General features: G+C 52.0%; 1 protein-coding gene across 2 annotated transcripts in view; it reads right to left on the reverse strand.

Annotated features, from left to right (window-relative positions):
• The window catches only part of PPP6R1 (protein phosphatase 6 regulatory subunit 1), a 28,500-nt gene extending 2,435 nt beyond the window's left edge, over window positions 1–26,065 (reverse strand). For both annotated transcript variants that reach the window (XM_063088791.1, XM_063088792.1), the window contains exons 1-18: window positions 25,487–26,065; window positions 14,469–14,701; window positions 11,859–12,045; window positions 11,637–11,774; window positions 11,476–11,541; window positions 9,877–9,989; window positions 9,661–9,774; window positions 8,960–9,122; window positions 8,719–8,871; window positions 8,504–8,638; window positions 7,989–8,053; window positions 7,747–7,862; window positions 7,566–7,651; window positions 7,311–7,400; window positions 7,115–7,212; window positions 3,464–3,521; window positions 3,197–3,372; window positions 82–221 (exon numbers count right to left, since the gene is read on the reverse strand). In XM_063088791.1, coding sequence (XP_062944861.1) covers window positions 82–221; window positions 3,197–3,372; window positions 3,464–3,521; window positions 7,115–7,212; window positions 7,311–7,400; window positions 7,566–7,651; window positions 7,747–7,862; window positions 7,989–8,053; window positions 8,504–8,638; window positions 8,719–8,871; window positions 8,960–9,122; window positions 9,661–9,774; window positions 9,877–9,989; window positions 11,476–11,541; window positions 11,637–11,774; window positions 11,859–12,045; window positions 14,469–14,695 — 2,125 coding nt within the window. In that variant the 5' untranslated portion in view covers window positions 14,696–14,701; window positions 25,487–26,065. The remainder of the gene's footprint in view (window positions 1–81; window positions 222–3,196; window positions 3,373–3,463; window positions 3,522–7,114; window positions 7,213–7,310; window positions 7,401–7,565; window positions 7,652–7,746; window positions 7,863–7,988; window positions 8,054–8,503; window positions 8,639–8,718; window positions 8,872–8,959; window positions 9,123–9,660; window positions 9,775–9,876; window positions 9,990–11,475; window positions 11,542–11,636; window positions 11,775–11,858; window positions 12,046–14,468; window positions 14,702–25,486) is intronic.
• Window positions 26,066–26,523: the final 458 nt, after the last annotated feature.

A 26,523-nucleotide genomic window follows, 5' to 3' on the forward strand; every position in this document is an offset into this window, starting at 1 on the left:
AGCAGGGATAGTGAGCGAACTTGGTAGCAGGCAGACCACCCCATGTGTACCTGATCACCCCATGTCCACCCGTTCACTCACCTAGAGGTTGAGGGCTGGGGCTGGAATAGGAGGGGGGCCCAGCCGCTCTGCAGGCTGCCCGGCTATTGCCCTCCTCATTGTCATCCTCCTCATCCTCATCCTCCTCCTCTTCATCCTCACTGTCGGTGCTGCCTCCACTCCTGCCCCAGAGACTGTCTTATTAGCCAGCTGTGCTGGGAAAGACCACCCTCACACCCTCTTTCTCTGCAGCACAAGGCCAGCCTGTGGCAGAAGCCTGCTGGAGGTGAGTCTTGTCTGTGAATGAAGCAACAGATGATGACAAAAGGGACAGGGGGGAAGAAGACAGCAGGGAAGCCATGGACAGCAGGTCAGAGAGGGATCCAGGGAATCCTGGTATGTGAAGACACTCGGAAAGGCCAGCAGCTGAGGGAGTCCCTGGTGACACAATGGGAATGCGAGTGGGCAAGGACTGAATGCAACACCATGCACTACAGTTGTCCCCACCTCACTGTACAACTTGGAAATGTGCCAAGCCTTGGTGATGGCAAGGACAGACAGACAAGCTCACCAGCTCTCAAGTAACCTCCCAGCTGTCTTGGCCGGTACCTCCCAGCTATCACCAGCACTGTCTATCTCACAGGCCTTCCCACCACCTGAACCATCCTCTGAATGGAAGGGTTTACTTTACTCTTTTTTTTTTTTTTTTTTGTCTTTTTCGTGACCGGCACTCAACCAGTGAGTGCACGGTCCATTCCTATATAGGATCCGAACCCGCGGCGGACGAGTCGCCGCGCTCCCAGCGCCGCACTCTCCCTAGTGCGCCACGGGCTCGGCCCTACTTTACTCTTCTTCCAGCTAGAAATTCCAAGAAGTTAGGGGCAGTTGACTTTTGTCACTGCCCTATCCTCAGCCCTGAGAAACAACATCTGGCACCCATAGCTGCTCCAAAAGTACTGGCTGAACAGAGTAACATGTGACCCATGACCATGAAGAATATCCAAATAACCGAAATATCCATCAACTGAGGAAGGGTTAAGCAAACTATGCTATTTCTAAAATCCTGAATGTATACCATTGTTTTAAACAGTGTTAATGACTACTTTAAACAGAAAGTAATACATCTATATATAGCTAAAAATAAACTAAAACATTCAACAACCAAGGAAACAGAAGGGAACTCCCTCAACCTGATAAAAGGCATCTACAAAAACCCACAATTAATGACACACTTAAATGGTGAAAGGCTGGATGTTTCTCCCTAAGATCAGGAACGAGACAAGGATGTCTGCTCTTGCCATATTTGTTCAACACTGGAGATTAAAGTCAGGGCAATAGGGCAAGAAACAGAAATAAAAGGCATCCAGATTGGAAAGGAAGAAGTAAAACTATTCACAGAAAATGTGACTTTGCGTGTAGAAAACCCTAAAGAATCCACTACAACTATCAGAGCTTACAAATAAGTTCAGCAAGGTTGATTTTCCACAAACTCACAACAAACGATCTCCATTCTACGGAGAAAAGACAATCTCTTCAACAATTGGTGCTGGGACAACTAGTTATCGACATGCAAAGGAATGAAGTTGGACCCCTACCTCATACCACATACAAAAATTAGTTCAAAATGGATCAAGAACCTAAATGTAAGAGCTAACACTATAAAACTCTTAGAAAAAAAACACAAGTAAACCATGACGTTGGATTTGGCAATGAGACACAGATTCACAAGCCAACAACATGTGCAAGGATGTTCACAGCAGCCTTCCTCACAATGGCAAAGAATAGGAACCTGCCCAAAGGTCTATCAACTGTAGAACCAGCAAACGAACCAAGTCACATAACGGTACACCCTCCATACAGCAACAAGAACAACTGAAATCCAAACACATCGACAAGAGGGATGAATCTCATAAGAGGAGTGCTGAGCAAGAGATCAGACACAAAAGGAGATACTGTATGATTATATAAAGTGGAAAAAGAGGCAAAACTGATCTACAAGGCAAAAGGTGAGGACAGTGTTACCCTTGAGAGGGAAGAAGGTGGCCGACAGAGGGCACAATGGGTACTGGGATGGTCCCACTCCTGGACCTGGGTGTTGACAAAGGGGTGTCCATTTGGCCGCAGACTTAAGATCTGTACACAAGTCTGTATGCATGTTATGCATCAAAACTAAAGTCAACGCAAAACACCCTAACCCCCAAATCAAAAGTCACGGGGCAAAGCTCAAAGTTGTAGGCCGTGACTTTGTGTTCATGCTGGCAAATCTACATGGCATGAATCCATTTAATGACAGCAATTCTGGGGCTGGCCAGTACTAGAGAAAAATATACAAAGAGCTAATCACAGCATAATTCTAGAGGGTTGTCATCATCTCTCATTTGACTGGAATTAGGGGAAAGAGAAGCTGTTTGGGACCATCTTACCCTCCTTTTGAGATCTAACACGGGGGAAAGCAGAGTTGAGGGATGAAGAAAGAGAGACAAAGATACTTTCTGAATGCACCTGTAACAAGCTATGCCTGGAGGAAGGACCCACCCACTCTTCTAGCCATACATAAGGTACTTTTTCCTTTTTTTAGTTTGCTGTGTGTTGAATGTCCCCCAAAATTCACTGAAGCTTAATCCCCACTGTAACTGTTAAGAGGGTGGGAAATCCTATTACGGTAATTGAAAGCTGGGGCCTTGAAGAAGTAATTAGATTGTGAGTACTATGCCCTTGTGAATGGACTGTTACATTCATGGAGTAATGGGCACGGTTCTGATGGCTTTAAAAGGAGAGCAAGTGAAGAGGTTACTCTCTCTCTTGCTCAGCCATTTTGCCATGTGACACCCTGCATTGCTGTGAATGTAGCACCCACCAACAAGGCCCTCACCAGATGTGTTCCCTGAACTTTGGACTTTCCAGCCTCCAAAACTGTAAGCAATAAATACCATTTCTTCAAAAATTATCTGGTTACAGGTACTCTGTTATAAGCAACAGAAAATAGACTAACACATAACGTAACTCATTTGAATTAGATTTCTATCACTCAAAATTGAAACCACCCCCAACTAATACACACACCAATATATTTTATTTTTCTTATTCACTTCAGCCTGACCCCTGAGGCCCCACCATGCAGTAGGAGCCTGGAGAAGGAAGGCTGAGAGGGACTCACCGGACACCAGGGGGCTGGCCCAGGTGGGCACCCCTGGCCAGCTGGCTGCCCTGCCAGGCACCATCCTCACCATCTGACTCCCCCGAGCCCGGTCCCTCCTCTTCATCCTCTTCCTCATCATCATCAAACTGCTGGATGCGGTCCTTGTAGCATATCTCGAGCAGGTTGGCGTTAGGCTACAGGGTGCAGGGGCAGGAGAATGGGCGGCACTACCCATGGTTCCCTCACCCCTCCACCCGACAGACCAGGGCACAGAGCAGCACTCACATTCTCGTCATCAGCATTGAGGGAGAAGGTGATGTTGGCTGTCTTGTCAAAAGGCGCACTAGGAGAGAAGGTGGAGGCACAGTGAGACAGGGAGCACGTGGAAGCAGCACAGGACAAGGCCACAGCCTCCTCATCTCTTTTGCTCAGTTAACACACAGCTGACCTTCATTACTCAAATTCTGTATCTAAAAATTCACCTACTCCCTAAAATGTATCTGTAACCTTTAAATCATTACTCGCAGAGCTTTATGGTCACTTGTGGACATTTGCAGAGCTGCCCAATGCATGCACACGTTCCCAGCTGAGGCTGAACCAGGTCAGGCTCTGTCCTCTGGTCTCAGCCTCCTACAGATGCCCAGAGGACAAGGACGAAGGGCACAGGCCATGCAGGAAGCTCCAGCTCTGGGCCAGTCAGACAGGCCTGAACCCCACTCTGGCACCTGTCAGGAAAGTCAGTTAATACCTCTGAATATTGTCTTCTCATTTGTAAAATCAAGGAAACAGAATCTACCTCGATGAGTGGTTTCGAAGATTTTAAGTTATAACTTATGTGAGACGTTCATATATAAGGACATTATTTCCTCTAGGTGCAATGATTCAGGTTGGGCCAATTCAGTGTTCACAGTCACTTTGTACAACATACGCTACTGCAGAAAACAAGGCTCAAACAGTATACCTGTTCAGCACCTACTCTGTCTCCATACTGTGAGAAGCCTCCAATTATACTAGCAGCCATGTGCAACTTAAGTAGAAATCAGAGAAAATATGCAAGTGAGACCTTTCTGTTTGCTAAAATCAGGGTATGTTTGGTTTTGTGGCTGACCTCCTTGTTTTAGTGAGAATATGCAGAGCTGGTGAAGGTGAGATGGACCAGGTGGGTGCTACCCTTCTGGAAAACAACTGGCAAGACCTAGCCAAGCACCAACATGGTTCGCTGACTCAACAAAAACTACTAGCCAGACATGACCGGAGCATGGAGCTAAGCACAATAAAGCCCATTTCCTAACCTCAAGACGCCTACACCCAGGGCTGAAGCTCTAAATTATGGGCAAAAGAATAATCTTTGGAGCTTAAACAAAACCCTCCTGCCAGGGCCTCGCCATTCCCGACATCAGGGTAGGACCCAAATGACGTTTAATTATCTGAACTCCTCAGCATGAGGTCACTCAGCTTGTCCTAAGGAGCAGCATATCACTGGCACATACACTTAACCAGCTCCTGTTGCAACCTTCAGCTGCTGTAAAAAGCTGACTGGAACATCCGTGTGCATGCACCTTTGCTCAGTTCTCTTTCAAACAGCCTCACAGAAATATAATTCCTGGATTAAGGAATTAAATCTATACATTTTAAATACCAACACATATTGCTAAAATGAACCTGTCAATTTATACTACCAACAAAACCTACAACTTCTTTACAGTTTACTGCCTGTTCTGTGTCCTTTGCCCAATTTTTCTTTTGGATGTTGGTCTTTCTCTTGTTACAGGGCACTCTCTTGTTATAGAGCACTTTGTGTCTATGCAAGAAGTCCATGCTCTGTCCCACATGTTAGAGACACTCCCCAAATGATCACCTGTCTCTCAAATTCATGAAACATTCTGCCACAAAGATGAGTAAGTAACAGTTAATTCCTGAATGCTGACTCGCTGCCAGACACTGTTCCAAGCGCATGACAGACATTACTCACACACTTTGTTCTCACAACACCCTAGAAGGTAAGTGTCCTTATCTCTTTCCTAAATATAAATGCAGAGAGAAGCTGAGGCCCACACCCATGGCACACAGCTGGTTCATACTACACTAGCCACCTCTCAACTGACTCAGCTTCTCCTGCAACAGGAGCCCTGAAGAGCAGCATCTTCAGCCCCAAGATTATAAAAATATTCATCCGTATTCTATTCTAGAATTCTTCATTTGTTTATTTATTTTTTCTCATTTAAAGTTTTTAACCGCACTGGAATTTATCTTGGTGGAAAAGGAAGTAACAGTTTCATCCCAAAAGGGCAGCTACCATCCCAACAGCATCTACCAGTCAGTCAGTCCTTCCTCTCCCCAGGATAGGGTCGGGTTTTCCCTTGAGCATCCTCTCCAGAGGTCTCAGTATGGGCTTCTGACCAACAATGACCAGAGGCGTGTGAGGCCCAAGTGCTGGACAGAGAAGCAGCAAACACAGGACCTCACATTCAAATCTAAGGCACCTTTGTCCAGCTGTAGGCACAGAGGGGCTACAGCTGACTGTAGCTCATCATGTGCCCTGTAAGTTGTGCTGTGCAGGGACCATGGGCGGCCATGGGCAGTAATCTAGCTCCCAAGCTGACCGGCAATGTCCTGGGCCTGTCTCCCTGGCTGTAAATGGGCTCAGGAGCCTGGCAGCAACAGGTGGTTGTGGCGTGCAATGGGATTATACCCCAGAGTGCCCACAGTGATGACACAAGCAGGGACCGCAAGCCCCATGCTTCCTGTCCCCAGCTCACCCCTCAGCCACCCATGTCATCTCCATCTGTTCCCCCACAGTCTACCTGCAGGAAGCCTCCATATCCTGCCCTCTGGTGGCAGTGTTCTTCGATTTTTTTCCCAGTGACATGGACTTCTTCCTCACAAGTCACCTCTCTCAAGACCTCACATTTTGCGTTGTTCACTAAGCCTCTCCCTCAGGGGCCTTGGGGCAGGGGCCTGCTGTGCCCACCTCTGGGGCAGACAGGCTGGCACAGCATGATGAGACTGAGGCCACATATGTGATCTGTCCCAGGCCGAGTTGGTTAGTGGTAGAACCATACTCAGAACCGAGGTCCCCAGGTGGACAGAAGGTAAAGGATCCACTGTCACTTTATCGGGCCCTGCCTTCCACAGAGTTGTCCCCCCGGCCACAGCCCTGCCATGGCCCCATTCCACTCCCACCTCCTGACCCCATCTCCCCACCTATACTCCCATGCTGTCTTCCCTTTGCTGCCTCTCTGTTGTCACAAGGTTGCACATGCAATTAATTTTGTAAATGTTAGTAAAAATAAGAATAAAAATAAAAATGTTAATAAATTTTAATTTTTTCTCTGATTGTAAAAGCAATAGATGCTTGTGGCAGTAAATTTAGAAAACAAAGAAAAAAGTTCATGACCATGACACCAAGAGATGATTAATGTTAAAATGCTGTTAGACAACAAATACAAAAGAGCAGAACTCATTGCTGACATAAGTCTCGTCAAATGAAGACCTCTGGAGACAGGAGAGGTGGACTCGTGTGCTCACCGACTCCTGACCAGGCCCCCAGAGAGCATTCAGTGGTAGCCCAGCTCTGCCCACCATCAATTCCTGCATTCCGGGACTTACAAGCCTTGCAGTCTGACCCAGCTCCCCTGCACACTTCCTCACCGAGGGGCCCCCCAAGTCTGAGCTCCAGGGGTGGGAACCTGCTTGGCATTCTCAGCACAGAAGTGTTTGTGCCTCACTCTTGCCACCAAGGGGAGACTGCAGAGCCAGGTTGTGGCCTAACAGGAGGTGAACACACAAGGCCATAATAGGGCATGCCCAGGAGAGGTAGGGACTTTAGGCTGGGCTGTGATGGGCAAACAGGTAAGCATGGGAGGAAGATGCACGCAGGCCCACTGCAGACAGGAAGGTAAGACAGAGCCCCAGCCTCACACAGGGAACACTCACTTCACACTCTCTTCCTGCTCCCCAAATTCCTCGTCATTGAAGCCAAAGTGGTCGATGAAAGCAGAGGTCATGCGCTGCATCTGGAAGTCCATGAAGGCCTATGGGGGTGGGGAGCAAGCAGAGGTCAGGGACCAGAGGGAGCTGGGCAGGATGAGGTCCCCACCCCTGGCACAGCCCAACACAGCCCCAGGCCCACCTGCTGCAGCACAGCCTCCTCAGGGAAGTTGAACTCCTTGAGCCGGTCATCCTCATCATCGCTGGAGGAATGCAGGTGGTGGGTATTCACCTGAGGTGGGAACATGGGCATCAGGGCCTGCCAGAGCCACCAAAACAAGGGTGGGGAAGGCAACGACGAGATGGAAGCTGAGAGTGAACCAAGAGGGAGAGAAGCAGGAGGGATGAGGTAGGAGCAGCTGCTCCAAGTACCCCTCCAAGGAAGCTGGGGCCTCACCAGATCTACCATGTTCTTCTTGTTGGTCTCTGCAAGAGGTCCAGACACAAATGCCTCCCAGTGCTCCTGCTGCTCACCTGGCAGCTCTGTTCAGGTAGGAAGAGGGCAAGCACATGAGGCGCTCCTTGGCCTCCATTCCCCACCCTCGGCCCACACCCCACAGGCCAGCCCCAGACCTCACCCTTCAGCAGCTGCCCCAGCTGCTCGGCATTAGGCCCCTTCTCCGCATTCTGCACTAGGGCGTTGGCTACTCTCGTCAGGTGGCCCATGTAACCTTTCCGCGGGCCACCCCTGGACCTAGACAAGAGTGGAGGCTGCAGCTCAGCACTAGGACTGGATGTCAGGGGTGCCAGAGCCCCAGACTTGTCCCTCCCCTCCACGCCACCCCCCCTCCCAGTGGCCCAAAGGCCAGCAGGCACTCACTGCACGTGATCATTCTCCTCCCAGGATGTCAGAATACGCTCCACCAGGCGGCAGTGCTGCAGTAGCTATGGGAAGGCAAGAGAGGTTGGCCTGCGGTCTTACTTAGCATGTGCTTTACCAGGCCCCAGGCTTGTCAGGGAAAGGGTGGGCCCTGGCTGGGCCATCACCCTCTCAGCCTGCCATCCAAGTCTCTGGTCTTTCTACCAGGAGCATGTGGCATATGTACATGCACACGCATGCACACCTGTACATATGCAAGCACAGCCTCTCAAGCTTACTGGTCTGTCCCCACCCCTGCCTCCCACTCCCCAGCATCCTCTCTCCCACTGCCTACTCAAATCATGGCCTTTGCTGCCTCTCTGCATGTACCAACTTCTCCCCAGCAGTGTCTCCCACACCCAGCCCAGGCACCAGCACCTGACATTGCCCAACAAATGGTGGCGGAAGGAAGGGCGAAGGGTAAGCATCTGGGGAAGACAAGCCCCAGAGGGAGGCAATCAGGGAGCCCAGCTCACATGTTTCACGACGGGGTTCTGGATGGGTGTCTCAGGTATGCTGTCGGGAGGGGGCCCTGAGCTCAGCATGGTGCTAATACACACCTCCACTTGGGCATGCAGGAAGTTGTTGAAGACATAGTGGAAGAAGAGGTCCTGGGGAAACACAGGCTGGCACCACAGAGGCCTGGCTCCCACACCCTAATCTCCTCCCACTCCCCAGCCAGTCCCCGCACCAGCATAGTGTTGGGCACGTCCAGTGCCAGGAGCTCCTGTGTCAGGGCCACATCATTGGCATTCAGGGCGCTGGCCAGGAGCTTGACCACGTGAAGCCGCATGTTGCCCAGTGGTGAAGCCAGGCTGCCCCACGTCATCTGCAGTGGCTCCAGCTGCAGGTGCAGGGGAGGTTCATTCCAGAGGACCACCCTTCCTGTCACCCCCACCTCCCCCTAGGACAGCAACCCCCATGCCCCTGACCTTGGGTGGTTCAAGAAGGAGCTGATGAAAGTTGCCAAGCCGTGGGCGCAGGGCATGCAGGGTGCCCTCACACGACATAGTGCTCTCCAGGTTCCCCTGGGCCAAGAGTTCCTGCTGCCCATCTACACTGCTGAAGAAGTTGTTCACGGTCACAGACTCAGACCTGCAGCAGAGGCCAAGGCCAAGGGCACAGTGAGCTCCAAGATGCACTTGTACTCCATGCACACCAAGTGTGCACACAGAGCATATCCAGAGCAAGGAACTGTCTGCTCTCAGGGACTGCTCTTATCTGGAGCCCTTTGGACAGGTCAGATGAGTGGGGCAGAGACCAAGATGGGAGTGGGGAGTCCAGCTGGCTATAGTGTACCTGGTCCTCTATGGGGGACATGGGCAAGAGAGTATTAGGGTAGAGTGACCCGCACAGTGAGGGCCAAGCCCTGGAGTCAGACAGCATCAAACCCTGCCCCTCCACCCACCAGCTGTGGGCAATGGACTCAGCCTCAGGTTCCTCACTTGTCAAATAGAACAGGATGACTCATCTTCCAGCACCAGACCGACCACCATGAAAGGAAACACAGTGGAGGCAGCTTATACCAGGGGCCTTGCATAGTAGACACTGCAACCTTCCTCTGAGGCTCCAAGGGGTCGTGGAGCCCCAAGGGAGGGTCGGCATACACAACCTGTGGCCAGTGGCCTCTCACCTTGGCCTCCTGGGCTCCAGCAGGGTCAGAAGCACCTGAATCCCACTGACAATGACAGACTGGCTCTGCTCCCCCTCAAACATGTTGCTCAGGAGCTGCTCGATCGTCTCCTGCCTAGAGGAGACAGGTAAGTGCCAAGATGAAGGGCAAGGACCCAGGAACCCCCCAGGACTGCTCCCCCCTCCCTGGGCCTTGGCACCCATCCTGCAAACTTACCTCTCCAGAGTGGCTAACAGCTGGTAGGGCTCTGGGCTGTCCTGAACTTGGACCATCTGGTCCCGGCCCAGGCGGATGATGTCGCACAGGGACTGGGATGCATTGGAATGTTGCTAGGGTGCAGGGGAGAGAAAGGGGAAAACCTGGTCAGGCCACTGAGCCCTCCACATCCTTGTGTCAGGACTAGAGGGGACAGATGGTGGAGAGAACGGGAACCAAGGAAGGCTTCCCAGAAAACGAGACCTCCACACAAAACCTGTACACACATCACAGCACTGTTCACACCAACCCAGACACCCATCAGCTAGTGAATATCCATGGTCTATCTATACAATGGGCTATTACAAAGCCATGAAAAGGAATGAAGCACTAATAAACACAACCACATAAATGAAATTTGAAACTATAATGCGAAGGAGAAGAAATCAGACACAGTTGATCACATGTCATATGATTCCATTTATATAAAATGTCCAGAACAGGCAAATCCATAGAGACAGTGAGTAGTCTGGTGGCTGCCAGAGACTGAGGGGAATAGGGATTTGGGAGGAACTGCTAATGGGCACAGGGTTTCTTTTTTGGAGGGATGAAAAATATTCTAAATTGAAGGTGGTGACAGTTATGTGACACTGTGAATATGCTAAAAGCCACTGAATTATAAACTTAAGTGAATGGGCTGTATCGTATATAACTTATATCTCAATAAAGCTGTCACAAAAGAAAAAAAAGAGAGAAGCACAAGCAGAGCTCTGGTCTATCCCATCAGGCAGCTGCTAGAGCTCAGCCTTGTGGCCCCCAAACACTTGAGGGGCTCCAGGCTGCACTTCAGGGCTCCTCACTGCCCCACAGCTCACAGGAGACACTCTTTCCCCTCTGTCAAAAAGGCCTGAATGGTCATTACCCTCCAGGGACAGGCCTGGCTTGGGTGCCAGAACTGATTGCCCATGGCCCACACTGTGTGAGCCCAAGCTATATCTTCCCTCTTTCACCCACAGGCTATCAGAGGCCAAAGCCGGTACGGGGACATGCTGCTTCTGGTGGCCTCAGGGGTCTAAGGCTCTCTACACTCACTCACTCTGCACCAGGCTTTATGCTGAGACCTGAGGCTAGGATAACACATGGATGCAGGGCCACACAACCTATTGGTGAGGATAGGGAGCTTGGGGGGCGGGGGGAGGGCATAGGTGTAATCCATAGGTGTAATCTCTGAAGGACAAGCAGGGGATCAACTAGGAAGAAATGAAGAGCCACTAGGCCACAAAAGTCAGCAGAGACAAAGGTAACAAAGGAGGAAGTGATCCCAGGGCTGGGGGCAATGGCAGGGGACCCCTCCAAAGCCTCATCAGACTAGACTCCTCAGGGATCACGTGCCAAATCCTTGGTTAACAAAAGAAACCTTTCGTGTGTAAACACTTCATCTTTTATTTTTTTTTTTTGGTGGTATGGGGATCCAAACCCTTGACCTTGGTGTTATAACACCACACTCTAACCAACTGAGCTAACCCCCACTTCATCTTTTATACAACAGGGGAGTGGTGGGGTGTGGAGCATTCATCTGAAGGGAAGAGGCTGAGGAAGGATGCCAGCCCAGGCACTCACATTGTCGTCCTTTGACGGGTGGATCTGTTCAATCAGCCGCTGGATTATCTTCTCCTCATTGAGCCACTGAGGACAAGAAGGCAGGCTCTGTTAGGTTCCTAACCTGCCTCCATTGGGACCTCCCCCACCTCCCCAACCCTAGGGGAGTGGGCCCTCCTCACGTTGACGACGTCCTGCCGCAGCTGGGGCCGCTCCACACAGGTGAGCAGGCGCAGCAGGAGGTCCATGATAGCTGAGGTGCCGATGTGCTGCAGCAGCAGGTCCACAAAGTCATCCTTCTTCCGCAGGAAGGACACGAGCTAGGGGCACAGAGGGCCATGTCACAGCACAGGGACCATGGGCCCACGTCCCCCACCTGAGGAAGCTGAGGGAAGGGCAGGCACCTGGTCTGTCTTGCGGTTGATGAGGATGCCCATGACCTTACTGAAGAAGCTGGCAAGCAATGGGTTGAGGCTGCTGCCGCTCTGCAGGAAGCCATAGAGCCGGTTCAAGAGGGACTCATCTGCGCCCAGGGCATCATTGATCTGGGGCACGTCCGAGGTCAGGATCTCGCAGGCCACACTGGGGTACCTGGGAGGCAAGCATGGGCAGGCGGGGGCTCTGAGGGGGCAGGAGGCTCCACCTCATCCTTGCACCAGGCTCACGAAGGGGCACCACAGGGATAGGGGCAAGGAGGAAAAGAAGGCCAGGCTTCCTCCTCCTCCTCCTAACACCCAGCTATCCCCCTACTTGCTCAGAATGTACCATGGCTCCCCACCCCCCCGAGACAATGTCTGACCTCAAGCCTGGTCCTGAAGATCCTGCATTTTCCTGTCTCTCCTATCTCCTTGCTATACTCAAATGCAGCATTGTGCACTGCCCCAGCTCAGGCTGCCTCTCTCCTGGGTCACCATCCAAGCTCCTCTCCCCACTCCACCCCCACAACCTTTCCAAACCTCTAACCTCATCTGCCTCCCACATTCAAACACTCGCACGGTGCCTGACAGCCCCCAGGACAAGAGCTGCCCTGCCCAGCATGTCCCCCAAAACCCCACGGGACCACAATCTCTTGGTCTGACCTGTAACTGTGCAGGACCCTGTAGGTGCCTCCTCCCCTGGAAAGTGGGCTCCTTCAGGCAGGGGAGGGACCCCACGGGCCAGCAGGGTGCAGATATAAAAATGGAGGCTCCCGCAGAGTCCCCAAGCTATGCTGTGAGCTACGGCCTAGTCCACAGCCCAGTAGACACTGGACAAACGAGGGTGGGTAGACAGACAAAGGCCCTAGGTACAGAAAGATCAGAGCAGAGGAGGAAGAGAAGACACATGGGGTGGGGGTGTACAGATGAACATCAAGGAGCATGAGGGATGCTCTGCTCGCCCTGCCAGAGGTGCTATCAGCGGCAGCAGGGACCAGCCAAGCAGATGCACAGAGAGGCAAGAAGTGGCATGTGTACTCGTTAGGGCAAGAGGGGCTGGGCAGAGGGCACTGCCAACAAACCGAGAGGACAGACAGGAAGGGCACAGACACATGGCCAATGGGAGGAGGGGCCTGTGAGGGGCAGCAGAGACTGGAGCAGACACTTCCCCAAAACCCGGACACAGCCCTGCCTCTGGGTTCTGTCTCCCCCATGGCCAGCCCCTGGGGCGCACCCTCGGTCACACACAGGGCACAGCGGGCACCTCCGGCCTGCACATGAACAAAGCTGCCTCCACACCAGGCGCTCTGCCCAGCACTGGACATGTGTGGGTGGGCAGTTGTAGCCACTGCCCCCTTGAGGTTTACAATACAAAAAAAGAAATTAACAGGATCACAGGTGAAAAAGATGCTGTCTGGAATTAGGGAATTTGCTTTAAAACACACCAGGAGCCCTGCAGGTCATCCTGCAATGCAAGGGGGAGCACTTGGACTCGGATCAATTGGGAGGGACCTTGCTATTTAGTCTCAATGAAAGGAAAAAGACATGAAACAGCTTGGATGAATTTCCAGAGAATTATGCTGGGAAAAGCCAATCCCAAAAAGCTACCTATCACATGATTCATTTCAGAACATTTTTCAAGTGACAAAATTGTATAAATGGAGGACAGATTAGTGGTTGCCAAGGGTCAGGGATGGGGTAGGAGGGAGGTGGGTGTGGTTATGAACAGGCATAGGAGAGATCTTTGTGGTATGGAAGTTCAGGATGTTGCTGGGATAGGAGACACACAAACCTACGAAGGAGATGAACTTAATATGCATGCACACAAACAAACAAATACAAGTAAAACTGGGGAACCTCATTTTGACAGGTGGACTGTATTGATGTCACCACCCTGGTTGCGTTGCCCACTACAGTTTTTCAACATGTCACCACTGGGGAAACCAGGCAAAGTGTACTCAGGGTTTTTCTATTATCTCCTACAACTCCGTATGATTCTACAATCACTCCAATAAAGATTTCAACTGGAAAACAAAAACACTAGAAAAAAGTTGGGGTGACAGCAAAAGAAGCAAGATTGGCAAAACATTGCTCCTTGTTAAAGCTGAGAGCCACCATGAGATTCATTCTACTAGTCCCATCTATCTTTGCGTCCATCTATTCTATTTTGGCAGCTGGCTACCTATCTACCTGCTTATTTATTTATTTATTTTGGCAGCTGGCCAGTATAAGGATCCAAACCTTTGACCTTGGTGTTACAAGGCCATGCTCTAACTAACTGAGCTAACCAACCAGCCCTTCTCCCATTTTAGTTATATCTGGATAATTCCATAATAGAAAGCTTTTTAAAAAGCCGTATGGTGAAGTGGTCTGGAGCACAGGTGTGGTCTACACCCAGGCAAGCTGTGTGACCCTGTGCTGGGGCCTGGCAGCTCCCTGCATTGGTTTCCTCATCCCCAAACCAGACTTACTCACATCAACTGCACCTCAGGGCAACTATGAGGCTTACACCTTTACCAAAGGTGTATGTGAGATGCCAAGATGGCATGGGATGGTCCAAGAGCCAGAGTTCGGGGTACTGGGGGTTGGGGGACTCACCTGTAGCGCAACCGCTCCTCACCGCTGGCTGGTGGCTCCTGGGTGACCCAGGCCACCATGGCCTGCAGGTGGGGCGGCTGCAGCAAGAAGTCCAGCAGCTTGCGATTGACCACCTTGCACTCCTGCAACACGTCCTCCTCGTCCAGCAGCTCGGGCAGGCTCAGGTCCTCCCGCTCCAGCAGCGTGTCTAGGTGCGAGCTTGTGTGTAGGTCAAACTTCCAAAACATGGCGCCCTGGGAGCACAGGACACACTCAAAGCTGTGTCAGATATGTCTGGGGAGCCCCCACCGGACAAGGCACTGACCACAGTAGCTAAGCACCCACCTCAGGCATAGCCTCTCCCCCACGAACCTGCACCCCCTCTTGGGCCCCCAGACCTGGCCCCTCACTCTCAGCCCAGAGCTGCCCTGGGCTCAGCACCTCCATCACACATGCTCAGTGCTCCCAGACAGCCCGAGACCCCACCAATTTCCCTCCATTCTACCCATCTCCTTCAGTCTCTAGCCTCCAAGCCACCCACCCCAGTAGTTCAGGAGTCACTTAACATCTGAGGCTGCTTTTGCCCAGCTCTCAGCGTCAGGTCTGGTGATGCCCTCTGGTGTGGACCACACAGGGCCTGCCTGCAAGGAGAGCCCAGACATGGTGCAGAGTAACCTCAGTCCCTGTTCCCCATGAAGGCCTGTGCTCCCTGTCTCCACTGAGCTTCTGGCTTCAGATTCTCTTCCATTTGTATTTGCTGAACAACTTTAAACACTCCATGACCTCCAGCGCACAGCTGCTGCCCGGCCCAGTGAACCACCCAAGCCAGCATATGAGAACAGGGGCGGTGGTAGAAGGAAGAAAGGAAGTCTCCAGGCTGTGGCCACTGCCTGGACACCACACACACAAACACAACCCAATCATCCTCTCACCACCCAGCAGCTCCCAGGCATGGGACAGGGAAGAGGAAAAGTTGGGTGGGGGAGGGGACCCAAGCAACTCAGTACAGGACAAACAGCCTCAACAGAGGAAGAATAAAGTGAGCTATCAACACCCAGCTCTGACCCAGTCCCCGTCTGGGGCTGGCTTCTCAGCCTGGCTGCAGCCCATCCCCACTACGGCACAGGTAACTGACCAGCAGTAGAAGCAGCACACATGGAGCATTACCTAGATGCCAGGCAATGCTGTTTTAAGCCCCTGGCCTGTACTAACTACTCAGAAGAACCCTTCAAGGCTTCCACACACTGTTGACTGTAGACCACACCTGTGTGCTCAGACACTGTGCTCCAGGGCTCTGCACATGCACTGTGTACACAACGTCAAAGCTCACAACTGCCTCCCAAAGAAAGTTATTCTGACACCATCACACAGAATGAGCAGGGGCAACCAAAGCCCAGTGCCTCTAAGGCCATCTGGTCCCAAAGGACAGCATTTATGGAGCTTTTCCTATAGGCAAGGCGCTGACCAGAGCATATGCTTGTTACCTACCTCCTGAGACTCTCACAAACACCTGAGGCAGAGATTGCTGCTGTTCCCAAGTCACTGGGGAGGACAGAGTAGGGCCAATAGGGAAGTCCTCAAGTGCCTCTTCCACAGGCTGTCCCCCTCCCACCCCCACAAGATCCAGCCATCTCCTCTGCACAGGCTTCCACTGTCTCCCAAGCCCCTGTGACCTGCTACCAAAATGCCTCCAGGCCCCAGGAAAGAAATAACCACAGATGTAGCTCCAGGCCCAGGGAAGAGAATTTCATGCTCAGGGAAGCAATGTGGGGCTAAAACAAAGTAGGGTTAGGACCTGCCTCATGCATGACCTCAGGCAGGTCTATGGCCACCTGGGTTTCCATCCCTTCCTGAAGCTAAGCTAAGCCTTGGTGCCAGAATTAACGTGAGAGCCTCCTTCATCTCTCTGCTCATCCACCCTCTGCCTGCCAAGATGACCACCCTAACGCTCAGTTCAGGTCGGCTTGGCCACAACATTGCTCCCAGGCTGCCTCAGCAACTAAATCTACAACAATACTGACAGGGCACATTGTCAGTTCCTAAGCCCTGGCCAAAAACAACTCAAAGTCAATTGGAGGAAAGAGTTCAGTAACCAGGGAAGGCATGACAGAGCTGGAGGAGACAGCAGCAGACTCAAGGCCTGAGGTGGAGTCGGGGTAGAGAAAGGCACTTGAGAGTCCCCACCCTCTCCTTGGGGCTTCCAGGTCCTAGTCCACAGCACACAGAGACTCACCCCATAACCCCCCAACCCAGTCTGCTTGTCCCAATAATCATTCTAAAGCACAAACTTGAGCACCTCACGTCCACTCTGGCTGAAAGCCCTGCAGTGGCTCCCTGATCTTCACAATCAGGACCCAGAGGCTCAGCCCCTGCTCATTCCCAACCTTTCCTCTGGCTGAGCCCACCCTCTACCCACTGAGTGACATGCAGCCCCCTCCAAGTCTGCACACCAGGCTCTCTCAACCCTGCCCTGTCCTTTCAGCTCACTGACTAACCTCCAGATCAGAGATGCGATCCCACTGCCCCCAGAGGGCCATGCCCAGTACCACCACACCCACAGTGGGCTCCAGTCTCCCTGGGCTCCTGTAGCCAGCATCTGGGGAGTGTTTCCTTCATACAGTGTCTCCTGTGGCCCCCCGAGAAGGTCCCTGCAACACATGGCTGCTCCCTGGGCACAGTGCTGGATGTCCAGGCCTCTTGGGTTTTCATAAATGAGGGCATTTCCTGGACACCTCGGATGACGACAATGACACCAACAACTGTGGTGCCCCAGCACCTCCACTGTGCCAACCACCCTTCTAAGGATTTCATGGCCAGTACCTCAACCAACTCTCATGACCACTCCACCAAGGAAGGAATTGCTGGCCCCATTTCACAGGTGAGGAAACAGGCACATCACGGTAACTGCCCAAGCCCAGATGTGGGGACTAGTGAGCAGTGGGACCAGCACTCAGCTCCTAGAAGGTGAATTCTCAGAATGCAGCAGCATTGTCCCCAGCCTGCGCCAACAGATGCTTACAGAATGACTGAGTTAGCTCAGTCCCATAGCTCTAGCACTCACTCTACCTGAAGGAACAGCTCTGGCTATGGCCATCTCTGACCTGGCTCTCATCCTGCAAAGCTTTTGATTTCCAGCTGACCCTTCCTGGTCCTCAGGGGGACTTGGCTGGACAATAAGCTCAGAGTCCACCTTGTCACCAGTATCTAGCACTTACTCAACAGACCCCTTCTGGATTAAGTGTAGAAGGCTACGGACCTCACACCCCTCATGACCCTAGACATGACAGTACAGCCCACCCCACGCCAATCACTGTGTGACTCTCAGCCACTCAGAGGCCTGGGCTCTCCTCCAACCTCACACCACCAGAAATCTAGGGGCTTCTCAGGGGCTTCCTCATCCCTCCTTGGCCCAGATCCAAGCAAACATAACCCACCCCCTTCAATCCCCCAGGCCTCCCTATGCCTCTCTTCATCCTGTCCTCCACAGGCATACAGATGGAGCTTGCTAAAGTGAAAATGAGCCCCTCAGGACCCTCAGTGGCCCTCCATTGTTCTCAATACCATCTCAAAATCCTACCCTGGCTCCTCTAGTCTCGCTTATGCCATGATCTGCACTTGCTCTGGCCACAATGGCCTGCTTCCAGAACACGCTAAACTCAGATCCACCTCAGCAACTCTGTCCCAATAACTGATTTCTTCTCATCCTTTGGGTCTGCTGCCAAACGATCACCTAACAGAGGGGCCTCCCCCAACCAGCCTGACCCAAGCAGCCTCCAGTCCCGCTTTGTGCACTGCTTTGTTGCATCTCCCTGGGACATGCATTCCAACCTGCACTGTACTTACCACTGTCTGGAAGTATCTCTATGACATAGTAAAGACAGTAACCACGTGCTTGTGGTACACAGGATTAGACTGAATGACTCTCATTCCTTCTAAAACCTTCCTCACTAGGTTACCTCAAGCACCTAGCAGAGAACATAGCACTATGGCAATAAATACAATATTAGCTGAAAGACACCCGTCTCCAAACCACCATGTTTTTTTTTTTTTTTAAAAGATGACCGGTAAGGGGATCTTAACCCTTGACTTGGTGTAGTCAGCACCACACTCAGCCAGTGAGCGAACCGGCCATCCGTATATGGGATCCGAACCCGGGGCCTTGGTGTTATCAGCACCGCACTCTCCCGAGTGAGCCACAGGCCGGCCCTAAACCACCATGTTTTCAAAGGCCCTGCCCCTCTGAGGCAGGAGGCTAACGTACTTGTCAGGGCATCAATAAAGTAAAATCACTCCCACCGCCTGGTCCCATCCCCTTCCAGCCACTCTCAGGGGCTCCCTAAATCACGAGGTAAGAGGAGATACAAGATCATCCACTGGCAGGCTAGGGAGGAACAGGTTAGCCTTCAGGGCCGAACCAGGTGTTGAATGTGTGTTCTCCCACGTGTTGGATGAGGACAAAAGCAACACTCCTTCACAAGGAAATACAGTGTCCCCTTCTTACTTGGAGAACCTCCCTGTGCATGGCCGTAACTTCCCACTTTTGCCCAAATGCTAGACCTCAAAGAACGCTTCCCTACTTCTATGCCATTTGATAATGAGAAATGTGACAGACTAACCAGTGCCTGTGTCACAGATGAGAAAACAGAGGCTCAGCAAAGGTGACTCACCAGCCAAAGCACACTAATGGCGGGGGGGAGGGGATTTCCTGATCTGGTGTACCTGGGACCAGAATAATCTCAAGGAGCAACCACCAAATTAATCATGATTCTGCCAATTTCCGGCCTAAGCCCATCCCATGAGAAGCAATGAGAAGCTTGAAGCGCTGAGCACAAAGCCTCTTCTACGTGGGAGACTGGTTTCACATGGCAGTAAGGATGCCAGTCAGGTCAAAAAGCCACCCAAACCAAGTAAATAAAGAAACACAAGTGGTATGGTTCCAGTGATGTGAAATGCCCAGAAAAGGCAAATGCAGAGAGAGAGAAGGTAGACTAGAGTAGAGGTGGGGGGATGGGAGGAACACAGGTAGTGACTGCTAACAGGTACAGGGTTTCCTTTCGAGGGTGATTTTTTAAAAGTTCTAAAATCAATTGTGGTGACAGTTCCACAACATTGTGAGTATACTAACAACCAACGAATTGTGCATTTTAAATGGATAAATCGTATGACACATGAATTATATCTCAATAAAAACTGTTACCAAAAACACAAAAGCCTCTCAAGGGCTGCTGTGGTGGGGCCAGGCTCAGGCCTTGCACTATGTCTCAGCCACCCCAGAGCTGACAAGGCACCAGCTGGCATGACACAGCTGAAGAATCTGCCTTGGGGAGGTCACCCCGGTTACTCGTTCCCCATCCCTCATGACCAATATCCCTGAGCTAAGTAAGCACCCCACCCCCCAACAATGGGAGGGGCAGCAGAATAGGGACAAGGCCAAGCCAATATCGGTAGAGAACCCATGTATCTACACTTTAAGGCACCTTTTCTCTACTTCACATCAAGACAACAAGGTGAAGAATTCTTATTATCCCCATTTGATGAAAGAGTTCCATTTGGAAGAGGGGTCCAGAGGGTCAGAACCATATAGCAACCAAGAGGCAGAGTCAGGATTCTGACCATTCTAGACAACTTGTCCTGGTCTCCTGACAGGAGGTGGAAATTCTCACATCTTAATCCCACCCACTCACTTCTAAGGCACCTGGTTAGAGGGTATACGCTACAGCCCCCACCCCAAAAAGTCCCTACCTCTGCTACAACCTCACCACCTGCTTCGGGGTATAGGTTGGTCTTCCCTCCCAAAGCTGGCTTCCCAGAGAACTGTGTTGGGAGCCACCAGAAGGAGATGGGAGGGTGCTGGCTAGCATGGGGGTTGGTGTCCAGGGGCCTCCACTTAAGCCTTGGACCCAAGAACCCAGGCAGCTCCTTGAACTCTCAACCTTAGGTTGCATCTCAGAAAATCAGAATAGGCTAAAAGGATCAAATGCAACTGAGTGGTGGTCAACACCCTATAAACATCAGTTCTCAGGCTCTAGAGAGAATGAAGATTAAATATAGAAATGAAGAAAAGCAAGAAAAAAAAACTTTCCCTTACCACAAATTCTCAATCCGTTCCAGCCTCAAGCCCTGACTCTCAGCTCCCATATTCCAACTTAATGGAATTTGCTGGAAACCCTAAAAATCAGGAGAGGTGGGTTTTGTTCTCACTCTCATAATGGATGAACCTGGGCCAGGCACTTAGCTTCTCTGTGCCTCATTTCCTTATCTGTGAAACAGGGACACAGCCATCAGGGAGGGCCGCCGTGAAAATGAGCTAAGGCAGGTAGGTGGTCCTGATACAGGAGGTGCTTGGCAGGTGTGAGCCCCTTCCAGGCTGTCCCTGAGACCATGTCCAGACACTTCCAAGTGGGATGGGTAGGAGACAGTCACTATCTCAAGGGTGATGGTGCTAAAAATAGGAGAGAGACTCTACCGATTTTTCTAAGTGACTCAGTACTCTTCCTCAAATCATTCAAATACTCTAGAGGCAGGCACCACACACTCCATCACCCTTATGCTTTGTAACTTTCAGCAACTTCAAGAAAACGGAAGTAACTACCACTGGTTTTTAGCGACCGTTTGAAAACTATGACTCTGGCTGCAAACGGAAGAAGGGGAAATTGTAAATGAGAAAGGAAGCCATTAAAAACGAAAACTACCTCTACCACTCTCCCTCCACCAGCTCTGCACACTTGCTTCTGGTTTCTCATTTTGCCTATATTGTTGTAAGGCCTTCAACAGCGGCTGTCCCCCTCAGGAGGCTACCAGTCCCTTCCCCTTCCCCAGCTCAGGCAGGGCCTAACTGCAGCTCCACTGGGCCATCCCCACTACTACTGCTGCTGCTGCTGCTGCCACCCATCTAAACACAGCTCAGCCTGCCAGGGAACCCGTGGGTGGGCCCTTTATCTGCCAAACCCTCCTAACCTGCTCTGCCAAACCCTCCTAACCTGCCCTGGCCTCCAGGGACAAGAAATGGAGGTCAAGGGCACAGAGGCCTCTGGGGACAACCACCTGAGCTGCCCCAAGGCTTAACAGAGCCGCCAGCATCAGGACAAGCAGATCCTGCTACCAGCATCAGGCCAGCCAACACCCAGCTCCTTAAAGGGCCCGGCAGTTCAAACTACCTCCAACTTCCCACAATGCACAGTCAACTCTTGGCCAAACCTGGAAAGGGAGTTGGTAAGGGCAACTAAAGATGGAGTGATGGTAAGGGCAACCCCACAAATTCTGAATAAGACCAACAGTTTGTGACAGCTGCAGAACCCAATACCACCCGGGTAAGGTAGGTATCAGGGACATTCATTTGGGAGAAGGGGCCACTGAGGCCAGAAAAGTAGAGACCAGGCCACGCAGGACGACAAGCTGGGACTTTCCCACGGTTTGGGACAGCCTGGGGGAGGGTCCCCAGTTAGAGGGCACCCGTGGTGCCTCCCTTCCTGACCTCAGAATCACACTCTCCCAAGGGGAGTGGCAACTCTGGTCCAACCCCAGGGGACTCAGTAATTAGGAAACAAAAGAAACTTAGGGAAACTTAGCCAAGGTCTGGGAAGGTGGCTCAAACACTCACATTCAGGATTTATCTCCTGCATTGGTCACAGATTTAAAGGAAAAAAGGAAAAGATCAATGACTAGATTTTGAAATAGCCATTGGAGGACTGGCCAGTTAGCTCAATTGGTTAAAGCACAGTGCTGATAACACCAAGGTACAGGGTTCGATCCCTGTACCAGCCAGCTGCCAAAAAGAAAAAAAAAAAAGTGAAGTAGCCCTTAGAAAAACAGGGGGAGAGAGTGAGTGTTACAGCATGGTCTGAAGTCAGAATGGCTTGGTTCGAATCTTACCTCTCTAAAATGAAATCTCTGTGTGGCCTGGACTAACAACCTAACCCCACTGAGCCTCAGTTTCTTCATCTGGGAAAAACCTCATAGATGGGGCTATTGTAAGGCAGAACTTCCTAAAGAAGGACCCATAAAACCAGTGTGTAAAGGGAAAACCATGGTTTGTCGTGGAAAGGACAGCATGTCACCACCAAGTCGGGGGGGTGTGGGGCAATTATGGGGAAGCCTTCTCACTCTCACCAAAGCCCCCATGCCTCTCTCACCTCATCCCTTGCTGCAACTCGCACGGTGCTCAACACTCGTGCTACACCTGACTGCTCTCAGCCCTGGCCAGGCTGCTCCCTCTGCCTTCCCTTAAGCGCTTCAAGCCTGACTAGCTCCTCCTGGGTTCTTCAGGCCTCCGTGCAGACACCAATTCCTCCAGGAAGCCTCCCCTGACTGTGTTAGGGATCTCCACAGTGCACCCCATAATGGCATCTGAGCCTCAGCTCTGTGACAGGATTTGCTGACCAGTCACCTGCCTCCTCCTGGAAGATGCCTAATACCCACAGTCTAGTATAAAACCCACAGCTAAAAGTAGTCATTGAATTTATGAAAACTGAAACCGGAGGGGAAAGGTGATCTGCTAAGGACATTTGGCCACAGATCTTGAAGAAAAATCGGGGCAGTAGGGGGAGAGAGATGAGCAGGTTTTCCTTTAATGGAAACAAACAGTAGATGACCCAACAAAAGCTAACCATCAAAAAGATTAAAGTAAATCAAAATACACAACTCACACAGCTGTTCATGAGTTGCAACAGAGCAGATAAGCCAAAACTATACATAATGCCCAAGCAACGAAGCAGGGTTTCTCCCCCTCCGCTGGATAGTTCTTTGTGGTGTAGGGACTATCCCGGGCATTGTAGGATGCTGAACAGCATCCCGGCCTCCACCTCCACCCACTAGGTGCTGGTAGCATTCCCACCCACTTGTGACAATCAAAAATGTTTCCAAACATCATTGCCAACTGTCTCCTAGGGGACACAATCACCCCCCAGTTGAGAACCACTGCAATAGATAATCCTAAATCAAGGACAGGACTGGCCTGTTAGCTCAGTTGGTTAGAGTATGGTGCTGATAACACCAAAGTCCAGGGTTCGATCCCTGTACCGGCCAACCACAAAAAAAAAAAAAAAAAAAAAAGAAAAGATAATCCTAAATCAAATAATAATCCCCAAAACTACTGATTCTCAAGCACTTACTGTGCTTTGCATTCTGCTACAGGCTTCTACAAATATCAAACTTAATCCCCAGAACCACCTATGAGGAAAGTGCTCATCCCCACAGAGGACTTGAATAACTTTTCCAAAGCCTCACCACTTGGAGAGGCAGAGCCAGGACTCGAACCTAGGTTTGTCTGACAAAAGGTCTTGCTGTAAGCAATTAGCCTTCACGGCCTCCTCATCATCCCAATCCCAGAACTAGAGTCCTGTGGTCTCATTTAATTTATGCAGAATGATACACGCTGGGCAAACTTAAAAAAAAAAAAAAAAGACAGCACAGTATCTTAAACAGTACAAGCAACTCCAAACATCATCCACCACCAGTAAGTCTATGTGGCAGGGTGCAGCAAACACTCCCATATGTACTGTACATGTTACTACACAGGATATGTACATAAATTACTCGTGTGTTCTTCAGGCAATCCCGAGTCGTTGCAACATTTGCCTTGTGCACTGACGGTTAGACCCTCACCCTAAGTTGGACACAACCCTACTGCAGTTTCTATACAACTCTGAACCCAGTACCACATGTCAGACAACGAAGCTTCCTTTCCAGAAACATCTTGCCTTTCAAGCAGGTATTAACGGTAGTGTCTGCTCCCTCAGCATAGACACACACATGTGCGCATGCGTGTAAAACAGCAAGAAAGACCCTAATCAGAGCTTCCATTCAAGGCCCTGGACAGGCCCCTCTCCCTCCCAAAACATCTGCACTAAATCACACAGATGCCTCATGATTCCTCCAACGTTCCCACCTTCACATATCTGCACGTGCTGTTCCTTCCACCCGGAAGGCTCTTCTTCCCACTCTCCATCTGTCAGCTCCTACTCATCCTTCCTAGACAAAAAAAGCCACCCGTCCAGCCAGTCTCACCAGTACCTTCTGCTCTGTGGCCTCCTGTAGCACCCTGAGTTACCTCTATCACAACACACAGTAATTGTGACTGTCCGGCTCTGCCTTTGTCTCCCTAAGGACCGGCCCCTCTTCCAGGGCAGGGCCTGGAGCTTATCACTCCCTTCCCTGTGTCAGTCTCCCTGTCCTGCCCTCAGCAGGCCTCATCTCACAGAAAGAAAACCAAGTGGCTGCCCCAGAGAACACTGGCTCCCAAGTCCCTCCTCTCAAGAAGCCAGACAAGCAGGAGCAGGAAAGCCACAGTCAAGGGAGAGCCCCACTACTCCAGTCGTCCTGAGCCCAAGGGTGAGAGTGAGAGAGACAATGGAGTCTACGAAGGTTGGCAAGAGTGAAGGGGCGTGAGGCAAAGAGATGGAGGTGAGAGGGAAAGGTCTGAGGAGGAAAAGATATGGGTACCCCAGGAGGAAGAAGACTCTAGGGGGTGGCGGGAGAAGTGGGCCAGAGAAGGTAATGTGGGTCACAGTGAGAAGAGACTGGGGAAGGTAGGCTGGAGGAAGAAGCGGGGTGGGGAAAGGCCAAGGGGGAAGACACTAAGAGACTAGAAGGGGCACCGGAGGTGAAATAAGGAGGTGCGGGTGGGCTGGAGGGGGGAGGAGACTAAGAAACTTGGAGGGAGGGACTGAGAGGGATAGACCGAGAGACTTGGGGGGTCAGAGGGGAAGAGAGTGAAAGACCTGGGGAAGGGACTAAGGAAGGAGTGACTAAGAAGCTCAGGGGGTAATGAGGGGTAAGAGACTAAGAGACTTAGCGCGGACTGAGGGAAAGAGACTGAAAAACTTCAGGGGAGACCGAGGTGGAAGAGAAAAGAGGGCGCGGAGAGAGGGAAATCCCAAGGGAAGAGGGAAAGTTCAGGAGAAAAGACCAGGACGGGGGCGGGGGTGGCGGCGGGTAAGGCCGAGAAAGAAAAGACGGAGGAGATTCAAGAGGACCTGGAGTGGGGGGCAGATTTGGGGGTCTGAACTTCGAGGCAGGAGCCCGCGATGCTGACCGCTCACCTGCGCAGGGGGGCGGCGGCTCCTCGCACTCGGGGCTCATCGGGGCGACCCCCCGCCCCGCCGCCAGCGGCTCCGGCCCCTGCTGCGGGGCCCGGTATGTGGGGGCGGGGGTCGGCGTCGGGATCTCTCGCAGGCTTCTGGGCCGGGGCTCGCGGCGACCGCGCACGCGCCCTCGGGTCAGCTGGGGGCCTCGCGCGCCGAGTCCCGCAGAGTTCCGCTGTCAGCGCCGGGTGGGGTTGTGGGGGCCGGTTCTCGAGACCTACACGGGCGCCTACGGGGTCAGCAAGCGAGGCGGGTGTGGAAGTTAGCTGGGTCGCTAGGCCCGCGCAGGCGCTTCAGCGGGAAGGGACGGGGGAAGTTAACCAGGTTTCCCCAGCCCAATCCAGCGCCCCGCGGGAGGGTAAAATGTCCTCCTCTGCAGTCCAAACGGGCCGCAGGGCTGAGCGACGAACGACGGAAGCCGAAGCCTACTTCTTGAACCGCTCTCTTCCCCAAACCAGCGAGGTCTCTGAGTGCCGCAGGACGCCTCAGGACGCCTCAGGGCCCCTGACGCCTGTTCCCTCCGCCACTATCCCATAATCCCCCCAGCGCAGGAGGCCCCGCCCTCCCGGGGTTGTCTCGGTGCGCAGGTGCGACAACAGCCGCGCGCCTGGACCCCCTCAGTGCGCGTGCGTGCTGGTCCCGGGAGCCCTTGACCCCGCCCACCCCGGAACACCTCCACCTTAGATGCGCTTGCGCCCGTTCATGCCCTTGGTCTCTCGGAATAAACCAGTCGACTCAATGCGCAGGCGCCACTGCACAGCCAGTAGCCAGTTTCTCTACCTCTCCGTTCCAATGTCTTATTAATATCCTACTCCAGGATTTCTCTTCACACTCTCTCCGTTCGGAAGTCGATTCTCTATTCTGTCTCCTCCAATCGTAGTTCTGCCTTCTTGAAAAATCCATCCCAGCTTTTCCCTCCAACTAAGGCCAGGCACTTTTGTCCCACACCGTTTTCTCGACGCCTTCTCCCTGCCTCAGGCTGACCTCAGTTGCCC

The sequence above is a fragment of the Cynocephalus volans genome, chromosome 3, assembly GCF_027409185.1.
Source record: "Cynocephalus volans isolate mCynVol1 chromosome 3, mCynVol1.pri, whole genome shotgun sequence".
NCBI lineage: Eukaryota > Metazoa > Chordata > Mammalia > Dermoptera > Cynocephalidae > Cynocephalus > Cynocephalus volans.